We start from the raw sequence: 13,983 nt of genomic DNA on the forward strand, positions 1-13,983 counted from the left end.
TCTTTCTTTTTCTTTCTTTCTTCTTTCTTTCTTTCTTTCTTTCTTTCTTTCTTTCTTTCTTTCTTTCTTTCTTTCTTTCTTTCTTTCTTTCTGTATTTTAGGACAGCGTCTACAGGGTCTACAGGGTCTCACTATGTAGGTAGGACTAGTACTGATCCGCCTGTATTCAGCCTCCCAAACACTGGGATTACAGGCTGGTGCCACCACCCCCAGTCTCAATCGCCATCTCAGCACGCCCCACCCCGGGGGGCGGGAAGGCACAGCACACTGGGGATTGAACCCCGTCACTGCGTCTGCCTAAGCAGGTGCTTTAATTCGCTGAGTTGTTTGGCCGGCTCTCCAGAAAGATATTTCTTAATGGTGGGTGGGAACACCTGATGCAGCCATTCCATGAACAACTGCTCTGTAACTCAAGCTTTTTCACTGGCCTCCAAATCAGAGGCAGTCTGGCCTTGTTCACATTCTGCGCCTTGCGTGGGTCTGGGAATAGTGCACCAGTAGTGCCTTAATCTTCAGGTTGGCAGTTGTGTTGGCACACAGCAAAAGCATCATCCAGTCTTTCATGGGCCTGTGCCCTGGCAGTGTCCTTTCCTCCTGCTTACTACAGGCTCTGTTCAGCATCTTCTTTCAGAAGCATCTTGTTTCATTGTAGTTGAACATTTTTGAGCTAATATATTCTTCAGCCTTCATGAGTTCCATAAATTCCTTCTTGTAGACTTCTGCAGCAGCCTTGGCAGAACTGGAAGTCTCACCGTATCTGATCACACTGTGGATGGCACTTCTCTTGTGGAGTTTATCAAACCACCCTCTACTGGCCTTAACTCTTCCTTTGTTACACTTGAACAGGGGTTTTCTTGCAGTAAATCACTGCAACTTCTTGACTTTTACACAAATCATAACTTCACCAATGTTATCACCTGCCAGCTCCTCTATGTCTACACCATCATTTTTTCCACCTCTTCCAGCACTTGTGACCTCTGCTTAGTTACCATTGTTACTCTTTTTGCTGTATCAACTCCTTTGATAGCATCTTTATTCTTCAAAATAATCAAAATTGTTGACTTCAATTGTTGTATTCCAAGGCCAGATCAGCCACACAAATACCACACTCGTACTTTTCTAGAATTTTCTTCCTCAGTTCAGTGGTTTTCTTCAAAACCCTCTTCTTACTGTTCTTGCTATGCACTTTTTTGTTTCTTACATTATTGCTTTGCACTTCCTATTTTCTGGTCTTTACTAAGGCAGGGTCTCGCTATGTAGTGTAGATTTGAACTCATGGTAATCCTAATTACAGGCACATGCCATTACCCCTGGCTATTTATTGCTTTGCATATTCTTGTCACCTTCATCACTATTCTGCAAACTACAGTTACTTCCATCACTGCTCTGCACTTCCGTTTTACCACCACGATTGCTCTCTACTGTCTCTGGAACCAACTGGATTGAACAATACTACCCAGTACCATATATGCAAAAAAACACATACAAAAAAAAAATTCTTTAAATTCCAGACAACTGGAATTTCAACTAGGGAAAGCCATGACCACACGTCAGAGTGGAGGAGTTGGTCATAGCTGTGCCTGTCACTTGACTCAAGAGTTCAGGAAAAGATGCAAAATTTTGCCCAATCCTTCTACCTGCAAACCCGTGTATTACTGTACCCCACTGGACCCTAGAGACCATGCCGGCTCCATTCCAGCTATGAGTCTGCTTTCATTTTGTTCACAGTGGTTATGAGGCTGAATTCATACTTGGTCTTAGCCAAAAGGCCGAGAAGCAATGTGAGGTGATGTTAAAGGTAATGGACTAATTAAAGTGGTGGGAATTTTGAGGCAGCCCAATGTTCAGGCTGTGGCACAAGTACTGCTGACTTTTTAAGGTCAGATCTACAAAGCATCACGAGCAAAAAGCAGAGATAAATACGGTCATACTTAGATTGCAAATGCTTTTGTTTGAAAACAATGCGGTTCACAAACATAAATAATGTGATTCACAAACATAAGCATTTGATAAAATTTTCATTTGGAAACTGCTCTAGGTGACAAACATGACTGCAGCCATCATTTCCATGCAAACACAAACGTGGACATCTTTTCCAAAATTGTAGAGCAAATCAAATTCATGAACTCATGTGCCACTATAATTCGGAAAACGTGCAGCTTGGCCAAAAAGAATACACCTATAAAATTGGGACCCAGGAGAATGTAGATGCTGAAAATACTAGCATTAAAAAAAGCCAAGTATTTTGCCTTCAGGACAATAGGAAAGATGACCAGTGGTCATCTCAGGAAATGGCCACATCTTGGTCATTCCACAAAGGGTGTAAAGCATAGACTTTGCTTTGAGAACCTCAGGGTGCCCTGCTCATTCAGGGTTGCTTAAGGAAATACATCCCAAGTTCAGCCATACAGGTACTCAGAGGCCAGTGCAGTTATGACATGTAGGGTGCAAGGTACCGCTCTGGCAATCAGGAGGCCTTGGTATCATGAGTGGTTCTGAGTTTTCAGGCATGTAGAATGCAAGTTATGGGGTAATGAAGGCTTCTACCCACATTTTAATGTATTTAGTACATGGTCTATAGGGTCTCACTATGTAGATTGGACTCAACCGCCATCTTAGCGTGCCCCAGCGGCAGGCTGAGCACTCCGAGGATTGAACCCTGGCCACTGCGCTGTGCATGAGCAGGTGCTTTAGTCCATCTACACATATTTTAAATGCCTTGGAAGACCAGCCATAAATGTGTCAATGTTTTAGTGCCCCCAGGAGTCCTTGAGAGGTGATGCTTAAAGCTTTAAGTGAAGCTGAAAGCACAGTGGAGACTCCATGACATTGAATATGACAGTAATATAAATATCTATTGAGGAAATTATAGTAGCAAGTACAGCCAGCCTGAGAAGCCATAGGGGTAAGGCTGCCCACACCTGGAGAGCTCACACTTTACCACAACCTGCTCTAGTACTGGACATGGAACTAAAGAATTGGTTTGCCCTGCTGGGTTTTGGTCTTTTTTTTTTTTTTTTAATGTATTTTAGTACAGGGTCGACAGGGTCTCACTGCAGATTGGACTCCTAGCGATCCTCCTGCTGTCTTCATTCTCCCAAGCCCTGGGATTACAGGCACATACCGGCATGCCTTGGGGGGTGAGGCCAGGGCCCACACAGCTTGGGGGGTTGGGGGGCTCAAACCCTGGTCACTGTGCAGGGGCATTAGTCTGTTGAGCTATCTGGCCAGCCTTGATTTAATTCTTTGCATTCCTGTTCCTCCCTTTTGGAGTGATAATGTCTACCCTGTGTCATTGCAAGTCAGAAGTACTGAACTTTCCCTTTGCTTTTTACAAGGGCTCACAGCTGAGTTTCCTTTCAATTATATCAGACATTGGTCTTGGGATTTTTCAGCAATGACAGAACTGAGAAGAATTTGAGTACTCAGAGATGCATGTAAGTTTTTTGGGGCAAGAGACAGAATACTATGGTATTTATCTAAACTCTCCCCCAAAAATCTCATGTATTCAGAAAAAATGACCTGGTTAGGAGTATTACTGGGCTGTGACATGGAAGTGTTTCTTGTGCCATGCTCCTCTTCTCTTTGCTTCCTGTCTGCCACAGGGCGAGCAGCTGTCCTGTTGACCCCAGCCCTTTTCAAATTTTTGAGACAGATCTTGCTAAACCACTAAGCTCAAACTTGTGACCCCTTCTGCCTCACCCTCATACAATGCTGGACTTAACAGATGTGTGTCAGACTGCCTAGCTTTAGCCTGGTTTTTTAAGTTTTATTTTTAGACAGGATCTCACTAAGTCACTAGGTTGCCAGGCTAGGGACAAACTTAATGGTCCTTGCCTCAATCTCTCAAAGTGCTAGGCTTATAGGGGTGTGCTAGCACACTGACAGCGCTTCATTTTATTCATTTTTAAATCAAGCCAGACCAGGATCACTTTGTAAAAGTATAATTTTTTTCTCTTTTTGAACTAGACAAAGTGATGAGCAATCTTATAACACAATTGTTCATAATTATACAGAATTAGATCACTGTAATTTTTATTCAATTTGAAATCTTAATTAGAACCAAAGCAGTGAGAATGAAGCATTACAAATATTGCAAAATTACATCATTGAATATGGCTTTGCATTGATTATACATACAGGAAAAGATAACATTGGAATTAAGGCAATAATAATATGTGCAAATCAAGCACATTGACCCTGACAGTCCTTAAGCTGCGATGGTTAGGAGATGGCTGATACTGCTGCATGCAGGTCAGTCTGCTTTAAAGGACTTCCTCTACTTAAAAAATTCCCTTCTACTGGCCCACAATGGCGAGAAGAAGCCTTCGATAATCTCCACTTGTGTCACTTGCAATCATTGTGCCCAAGGTCTTCTGATACATCTGCGTGAACATCTGTTTTATTTGTACAAGGTCAATCTGCGTAAGTAACAACAAGTTTGTTTTTTTTTAAAAAAGCATCAACATAAAATGTTATTACAATTCTTTTAAAAATAACATATTAATAATCAAAATAGGGAAGTGGGGGAGAAATATCAAGTGACCAACATTTTTATAGCTGACATTCATAGCAGTACAAACAACTACTCAGTGAGGCTGGAGAGAAGGCTCAGTAGAATAAATGCTTCTCTGGCAAGCGCACAGGCCTGAGTTGAATCCCCAGTTCCACCAAAAAACAAAAAACAACCAAAAGTACAAAAAAAAAAAAAAAACCCAAACACTACTCAGTGAAGGCCTGACTTGCTGCTCTGTAAAATACCGGATAAGAATGAAACTAGTTTTACCTATTATTTTTTTTTTAAATTTATTATTCTAAAACAATAGTTACTGAAAAAAATACAGTGGCCAGGTGTGGTGGCACAAGCCTGTAATCCCAGCAGTCAGGAGGATCATGAGTTTGAGGCCAGCCTGAATATAGGGACAGCCTGTCTCAAATAAAAACAAAAACAAAAGCCCTAAACATAAGATGGCTATAATAGCATATGCCATTTGTTAACAGGATGGCTATCATCAAAAACTCTAAGCAGACCATGCTGGTCCCGCCCGTGGGCACACTGAGCCTGCCACTGAGTCCAAGTGTGGTGGTGCATGCCTGTGACCCCAGCGCTGGGGAGGCTGAAAACATGAGGATCACCAGGAGTTCAAGCTGTGTAGTGAGACCCTGTGCCAGACAGATAAACAAAAACAAACCACTGAGCAGAGTTAAGTACTGGCGAGGATGCTGAGAAATGAGAACACTTGTACATTGCTGCTAGAAATGAAAGCTACAATGGAAAACAGGGGATTCCTTAAAAAAAAAGTGCAAAAGAAAAATTATATTATTATCCAATTCTTAATTTAAAAAAAGTGGAAACAGGAACAGGTTTCCATGCACCCATACTCATAGCAATATTATTCACAATAACCAAAGGGTGGAAACATCCCAGCTGTGCCCAATGATAAATGAATTAGCAGGTGATATAGATATTATTCAGCCTTAAAAAGGAAGATACACAGGCCTGTAACTCCAGTACTTTGGGAGACTGAGGCAGTAGCATCATAAATTTAAGCCCAGCATGGGTACCTTGCTGTAAAAAGTGAAAGAAAAAGCTGGGAATGTAGCTTAGTGTAAAGATCCTAGGTTCAGTACCCAGCACTCAATCAATCAATTTCTTTAGATGCACCCCCCCCCCCGCCTAATTTCATAGATTAGTATCCTTTATGAACCTTGTCAAGTAAGAAAATCCACCAGTGTTGTCTTCCTGGGGGCACAGAGGTCTGCTGCACCACTGCAGGCCTCTCCCACAGCATGAGGAATGTGAACACTGTACCTTATTCCATCTCTCTTCAATAACGACAAAGAGGGGCCCATCTTTATGTCACAACCAAGATTTGAAGAAATGAAAATTCAATATTAAGACCAGACAAAAAGAGAAAGTGCTGCCTGGGCTCACCTCACTTCGAGAAACCACAATTCTGACAAGAGTTGAGTCATCTGTGCCGGCACCTTTCATAGAATTGTAGAGCCGCTCAGCAAAGAAGGCAGGTCGGTTCAGGGCGCACTGCACTGCAAGTCGGAGAGGCTTCAGACCAGGGGCAGAACAGACAAAAAAGCCCATCCCTCCAGCTTTTTTTAAAAATCACATTGAGCCTCCCTTTTTTCTCTATAGGATCTTGGAAATCCCAGATAAGTTGGAGATGTTCCCCAACCTACTTATTTTTCTCAGTATCTTTCTTTCTAGCTGCATCAGATGGATAACCTTCAATTCTAGAAAATCCTATTTTCTCTCTATAGATGTACTGACTTAAATTTTTTTTTACATATTCTCCCCTTACACTGTGAAAATCTGCAGCAAATATGCCCCAGTAATATTCTACTAAAATGACAATAACAAAATCTTGAATTCTACAGTCAGGTATCACTTGGCCGAAAGACATGATAACTTAGAAGACAAACCATAGATTTGAGCAAAATTTCCAAATGATGTTTAAAAAATCTGGCATATCTTTGAAATTTATTTAACAAAATATTTTCCTACAGAAGGTAAAGACATACTAGCCATGCATTACTGATTACAATTACTATAGTAAAATCTGCAACTCCAATTGCTAATAACAATGTGTTAGTACACTAATATTCTCCTGAGTCCATTAGTTGATACAGGTACAAAATTTCCATCCCATTAGGCAACTGAAGGTTAGATCATCAGAATTCCTAAAGGGAAAGCATCTCATCTATCTGAGTGGTTGACAGGTACATTCTGAGGGTTCAAAATTGTATGCTGTGGTGTTCTTAGGACTTGTCCATACATCTTAAAGGAAGCACCACAGTCCACAGATCTTTTGCACAGTCCTTTTGGGAAAGGCCTGCAGATGAAGGCCAAATAATTCCCAGCAGCCCTATTGCATCACACCACCGACCATCCTTAGATGATACATAAAAACAGAAGATTTAATCAGCTTTTGCCTAAGCAGATTCCAGAGAGACTATATAGAATATAATCACATAATGAGAACAGCTATTCAAAGCCCCTAATCGCTTAAAAACAAAACAAACAAAACACAAAAGTCTCTTACAGATGGTCTTCAAACCACTTTCAATATAGCCGGAAAACTCACGACTGACGCTGCTTAACAAATCTCGATTAGCCATCTGCAAACAAAAATCACAGAGTTAAATATTTTCACATCTTAAAACAGACATCAGATCTTCAGAAAAGAAGCTCGTACCCTGGAATACGCCTCTATGGTAGCCTTCAGCTGAGGAAAGCTTCTTGTGGCCAGGATCATGTTAAAGCAAGATTCATCCGTCCCAAGTCTCCCCTCACCAGCCTGATAAAGGCGCTGTGCATCTTCCTGAGCCATCTGGGGGTTCACACTTGGGTTCTCATCGCGATTTCCCTGCAAGAGAGGAAGGCAGAAACTAAAAGAAACTCTATCAAGCGCTACCCCTAGCCAGTCACTTGAGGATGCAAAGAGATCATTTATAACTCTCTATAGGCTTGAATTTGAGGCTAATAAGCACTGCACTGAGTTCCACTTATATTCACTCATGTAACCAGACACTGAGCACTTGCTTGATGCCAGGAACCATGCTTGATGCAGGGACACAAGGGAGAGCTTTTAGTTTAGGAAGGAAAAATGTGATATAGTTTCACAAACTTCCTATCTTTCATCCAAATATGGTATCGGGGGCTGGGGAGATGGCTCAGTGGAATAATCACTTTCCTGGCAAGCGCATGGGTCTGAGTTCAATCCCCAGTTCCTCAAAAAACAAAAAAACAAACAAACAAAAAAACAAATACGGTATCATGAGACAAAAAGACCTAACCTAGACATGGTGGTATGTCCCTATAATCCCTGCACTCAGGAAGTTGAGGTAGGAGTACAGCAATACATTCCAGGCCATCTTGAACTACACAATGAAACACTGTCTCCCCAAAAAAGTGTAAGCGGATAGGTCCTTTCATATACCCAGATAGGCTCGCAAATAGACTAATTTCAATAGAGTTCTGCCTGGGGGAAAAGAAGACCCACAAGCTTCTGAAGATGAGCTTTTGAAGGCAGCTCTTCTGAAGAAAAAAGTAGGAAGGTGGAAAACTGCTTGAGAGCACCTGGCACAAGGAACATGGAGAGGCATAATCTACATGAGCAAATGAACACAGAAATGCTAGGACTACCTCAGAAATCCTTCCTAGACTATTGACTCTGGAATCAAACACCACAATCTCATTTTCCTAGGAAGCTACTTGTTGGTCATGCCCTAGAAAAGGTATGGCTAGTTTAAGTTCAAATTTACAATTTCATCCTCATGTCTGCCACAGAACCTCAAGTTGGTTTTGACTGGTTTTTCTTCAATTAGAGATATACAAAACCTTAAAGAGGCCAATTTGTTCGTTTGTTTGAGACAGGGTCTATGTAGCTCAGGCTGGCCTTGAACTCCGAGGCAATCCTTCTGCCTCAGCCTCTTGAGTGCTGGGATTACAAACTGGCACTATGCCCAATTCAAGAGGTTCATTTGTTCTCTTTCTCTCATAGCAAGGATCAAACTCAGGACCTTGCACTTGCCACACACATGCTTACACTGCTGAGCTATATCCCTGGGTCAACAAGAGGTTAGTATATTTTTCTTTTTTAAAAAAATTTATTTATTTTATTTATTTACGTGTGTGTGTGTGTGTGTGCGCATGTGTGTGTGGCCAGCTCAGCTCACCTGGGGGCGGAGCTGGCTGGCATGTGGTGCTGGGGGATTGAACCGCGGTCCATGTGCTTTGCTAAGCTTGTACTAAGTAGGTGCTTTAGACCACTGAGCCATCTCACCAGCCAGTATATTTTTCTTTTTTTAAAAAAAAATTTAGTACAAGGACTACAGAGTCTCACTACACTGACTGGACTCATAGTGATCCTCCTGTTTTCAGCCTCCCAAGCACTGGGATTACTGGTGTGTGCCACCATGCCCAATCTCAGTCCCCATCTCAGCACGCCCCAGGAGCTGGGCCGGAACAGCACACCAGGGATTGAACCCCAGTCCCTGTACCTAAGGAGGGGCTTTAGTCCGCTGAGCTATTTGGCCGGTCTGAGGTTAATTTCTGATTCCACATAAAAGCCAGATGAGCACAGATAAATCCTAGTACTATTTACAAAGAAATCTGTAACCTGAGTTCTATGGTATCTCACTTAAAGATGACAATATTCTAAGGTGGCTAAATATTAGAAGGAATTAACAATGCTCACTAACATGAAACAGTTCCCTCCACTAACACACAAACATTCACACTGCACTCACCTGGCACATGGACACCAGTAAACGTTCAAAATGCCCCGAAGTATCTGACCGAATGTCTTTCTCAAGGTCTCGGCCAAATTCTGACTGATAACATCTGACAACTTCTCGGATTTCTTGATTTGTTCTTGTGCACAAGATCTCAATCAATACACATTCCTGAGTTCCTGCTCCCTATATGAAGAAAGGGAAATTATACAAAAGGGAAACAAAAATAACTCAAAGTAACTCAACCTTAATATTCCATCAATATTTGTCTTTTAGACCTGAAAAAGCTCTGTATTTCAAATGATATGAAATGTTTTAAACTTTCACTGCACATTCAGAACCACCATAATTTGTAGGTTTTACATATTAAATAGCATGTAATATTTATAATAAATGACACAGTACCTGCATTGCATTCCGTAAGCTCCAGGCATCATAATATGTAGGAGGCATGAAAAGGGCAAGGATAAGTTCTTCCATATTTCCACTCAACTCTGACTTGAGATCTTTGATTAAATCCTGTTTAATTACAAATGTAAGCTAAGTATACAGGTTCTCCAATTTTTTTTCTTTAAGCCTTTTAAGGAAAATAGGGAAAAATGAAATGGAGTTGCTCTATAAAAGCTTGATTTCAAATCTAACTGTGAAATACTAAGAAACAGTAAATTAAAGTTTATTAATTCAAGTAGATATATTCATTCTATCTATAAGCCGTTCTTTCTTTCAACAGAAACAATTCTTACTGTAGTTCTACTATAAGATTACACAGTTGTATCTGTATATTCAAAGTGGTTAGGATAGATATATAGTTGCATTCTCTTAATGAATAGAATGATTTGTTCTAATGGTGTTTGTAAATAGGATCTCAAGTCCGCATCTTGTACAGCAATTAACCACTAAGAAGAATATATGCAGTGTGTTATTTGTTGAATCTGTACTTCCGATTTGATTTGAAACTGTCTCATTGCTATCTGTTTATCAATAAAATTTTGAAAAAAAAAAAAAAAGATTACATAGCAAGAGAAACATTAAGAAATTCAAATTAACAAAGTGATAGTCACTTAATACAAGAAACCATTCCTGGTGAGGAATTAGAAACAAAAGCCAGCATCATCTTCTAACTTGGAAAGAGAAGCTTAAATAATATCAGTAACCTGAACTCCAGCACCAGAGGACTCACACAGATATCAGTAACAGAAATGTTGAAATAAGAAAAGGGTTAGAATGAGCTAGAGAGCTCAGACAAAAAATTTAGACAAGATCTTCTTTCTTCTTCTTTTAATTTGTGTGTGTGTGTGTGTGTGTGTGTGTGTGTGTGTGTGGCCAGCTCAGCCCACCAGGGGGCGGGGATGGCTGGCATGTGGTGCTGGGGGATTGAACCACGGTCCCTGTGCCTTGCTAAGTTTGTTCTAAGTAGGTGCTTTAGACCACTGAGCCATCTCACCAGCCCAAGATCTTCTTTCTTCTTAGAGACCAGATCTCACTGTGTAGTCCAGGTTGGCCTTAAACTCACAGTGTAGCCCAGACTGTCCTGAAACTCACAGCAATGCTCCTGCCTCAGCCTCCCGAGTGCTGGGATTACAGGCCTGCACCACTACACCCTGCTAATCCAGATTTTTTTTTTTTTTTATTTAGTATAGGGTCTACAGGGTCTCACTATGTGGATCGGACTCATAGTGATCCGCCTGTGTTCAGCTTCCCAAAAGCTGGGATTACAGGTGCATGTCACCATGCCCAGTCTCAATCATCACTTCAGTGCACGCTGGGGGCGGGGCCAGCACTGCACACTGGGGATCGAACCCCGGCCACTGCATCTGCCTAAGCAGGAACTTTAATCCGCTGAGCTATTGGGCTGGCCCCTTATTTTGAAAATATGTAAAAGTTAGCAAAGAGAAAGAAGGGGATTTAAGGCAAGAGTATTAAACACAAACAAGGAACCTCTATTCACAATTGTATAATTATCTATGAAGTGTGTTTTTTAAAAAAACTAATGCCCAGGCCTTTAGTTGAAAAACTAAGACTGAAGGGCCAGGGAGATGGCTCAGTGGAATAAGCGCTTCCCTGGTGAGCGCAAGGGCCTGAGTTCAATCCCCGGTTCCGTAAAAAAAAAAAAAAAAAAAAAAACTAAGACTGAGAAATTATTTTTAAATTTTAAAGAAGCCAGGCGCGAGGGCACATGCCTGTAATCCCAGCACTTGGGAGGCTGATGCAGGAGGACTGTTGTGAGTTTGAGTCCAGCCTGGGCTACAAAGTGAACTCAAGGCCAGCCTGAACTGCATAGGAAGTCCCTATCTCAAAACAGACCAAAAAAAAAAAAAAATTTTTTTTGGGGAGTGGGACCAGGGATCGAACTCAGGCCCTTGCACTTGTCAGTGAAGTGCTTATTTCACTAAGCCATCTCCCCGGCCCAAATAAAATATTTTAAAGGAGATTATACTCAACTAAGTTTGAGAACCACTAGGTACAGGGATAGGCATGAACAAAGTTTGCTCACTGGAACAATAAGAACTTTGTTAAAGAGGAAGATTTTCCTACAAAGTAGTAAAACAAAATTGTACCTAAACCTTCAATTACTTTCTAGGAGGAGCCATTAGAATCTCTTATGCAAGAAAAGGATACAAATACAGCGATAATATGCGTGACAGACTATGGTGACAAGGTTGTTCTCGGTTTTGTGTTTTGTTTTTTAATTCTGGGAACTGGACCCAAGGTTGCTCTACTATTGAGTCTAAGTTGTACAGATTAATCTTGGACTTGCAATCCTGCCTGTTTCCCTTGCTTAGATGAGAACCTTTAGACTACTGTAATATTTATTTTTTATGTATTTAGTACAGGGCCTGCAGGGTCTCACTACATAGACTGCACTTGTAGTGATCCTCCTGTTTTCAGCCTCCCAAGCGCTGGGATTACAGGTGTGTGCCACCACACCCAGCATCAATCCTGTCTCAGTGCACCCTGGGGACAGGGCAGCACGGCATACTGTAATATTCAGGTAAGAAAGGCTTAACTGGCGGTACATTCCTGTAATCCTAGCACACTCAAGAGGTTGAGACAGGAGGATTGCTGCAAGTTCAAGACCAGCCTGGGGGTTATAAAACAGTGAGCACAAGGCCAGACCAAATTGCATAGTGAGACCCTGTCTCAAAAAAAATGAAAAGAAAGGCTTGAGCATAAATGGTGGCAATGGAAATGGAAAGACACAAAATAGAAGATAAAGAGCCATTTTACAGAATTAAATTAAAAAAATAGCCATTTTACAGTCTGGGCATACAGTAGGCACTGAATAACATTCAGTGACAGTGATAAAGAAGTCAGAATCAAGACATCACTGGCTTTGCATAATAAATAGCTCAGCTGTTTAAAGCGCTGTGTGGGTAAATGCAGGCAGGCATATAGGACCGCGGTTCGATTCCCAGCTCCAGAAGCTGTACCAGACCAGCCCTTAGGGCAGTCTCAAGTAGCCAAAAAACAAAAACAAAAACAAAAAAGTCTTCCCAAATGTTGGGGCTGGGGAGATAGCTCAGTAGAATAAGTGATTGCCTGGTAAGCTCAAGGGCCTGAGTTCAATCCCCAGTTCCACAAAAAAAAAAAAAAATCAAGATATCACAACAAGGTAGGAGAATCATATTAAAGCAGGGAGAAGTGACTGGGGTAAGTAAGGAAAATAAGCCATGAGTTCTGTTTTTATTCTATAAAAAAATCTGAAAAATTTAAGACAGTAAAGTATAGTCTAGATATGAACAAAAAATATTCGTAACATGGAAAATACCTTTGTAAGAGAAATGATACTAGACCTTAACAAAAGTTAGGGCTTTGCTGTACAATTTTTTTTTTTGGGGGGGGGGGGAGGAGAAGTACCAGGAATCCACTGAGCTATATCCCAACCCTGTATCATCAGTCTTAATATAGGCATAGTAGAAGAGGCAAAGCAGGACCAACCCGTGGAGCATTAGCACATTGTTAGAAAAGTAAGCCAGATACAAAATTTTTTCAAGATTGTTATATGAATGGCAAGATAATTCTGTTCAGTTTTTTCTTTATAATGACAATTTGTAGTCATAGACTCTTGCTGGATTTATCACTGATTATTCCATATAAATTACGTAGGGCCAGTGAGATAGCTCAGCGGACTAAGTGCCTGCTTTGGCAAGCATAGGAACCAGTGGTTCAACCCCAAGTCCCACCTCCAGAGTGCGATGACCACCAAATGAGTCTGGGTATTGTGGCACATGCCCTAATCCCAGTGCTAGGGAAGCTGAAAACAGGAGGATCACTATTAGTCCAAGCTGCGGAGTGAGATCCTGTACCAAATACATGAAATGAGAAAAATAAAATATAAAATAAAATAAACTACTTATAGGCCAGGCATGGTAGTACACATATGTAATCCCAGCACTCAGGAGGCTGAGGCAGGAGGGCAGCTTGGGCTACAAAGTGTGTTCAAGGTCAGTCTAAACTACACAATGAGACCCTGTCTCCAAAAAAAATAAAGGACAAGACAGTGCTACTTAGTATTAGAAATTCAAGGATATGACATGGTATGTCCTAGGTGAGATCATTTTTTTTTTTTTTTGGGGGGTGGGGGGAGGAGCGAGATCAATGGCAACAGAGATTTTACAAAGTCCTGTGGGACCACAGTGGATGGGACAGCTAAACTCTGCTCAGAGTGATCAGTTTTTTGAAAAATTTTTTATTTATTTGTGTGTGTGTGTGTGTGTGTGTGTGTGTGTG

The 13,983-nt window shown here is 41.2% G+C and overlaps 1 protein-coding gene across 5 annotated transcripts in view; it reads right to left on the reverse strand.

The window, feature by feature from the left end:
- Nucleotides 1-4,018: 4,018 nt before the first annotated feature.
- Nucleotides 4,019-13,983, reverse strand: part of Anxa7 (annexin A7) — a 33,087-nt gene continuing 23,122 nt past the window's right edge. For 4 of the 5 annotated variants that reach the window (XM_023718674.1, XM_023718663.1, XM_023718670.1 and 1 more), the window contains 6 exons: nucleotides 9,658-9,771; nucleotides 9,268-9,438; nucleotides 7,212-7,382; nucleotides 7,059-7,134; nucleotides 5,936-6,048; nucleotides 4,019-4,421 (listed from right to left, as the gene is read on the reverse strand). In XM_023718674.1, coding sequence (XP_023574442.1) covers nucleotides 4,299-4,421; nucleotides 5,936-6,048; nucleotides 7,059-7,134; nucleotides 7,212-7,382; nucleotides 9,268-9,438; nucleotides 9,658-9,771 — 768 coding nt within the window. In that variant the 3' untranslated portion in view covers nucleotides 4,019-4,298. The remainder of the gene's footprint in view (nucleotides 4,422-5,935; nucleotides 6,049-7,058; nucleotides 7,135-7,211; nucleotides 7,383-9,267; nucleotides 9,439-9,657; nucleotides 9,772-13,983) is intronic. The other variant, XM_023718667.1, reaches the window with a different exon arrangement.

The sequence above is a fragment of the Octodon degus genome, unplaced genomic scaffold (genome assembly GCF_000260255.1).
Source record: "Octodon degus isolate 3935 unplaced genomic scaffold, OctDeg1.0 scaffold00005, whole genome shotgun sequence".
NCBI classification, from domain to species: domain Eukaryota; kingdom Metazoa; phylum Chordata; class Mammalia; order Rodentia; family Octodontidae; genus Octodon; species Octodon degus.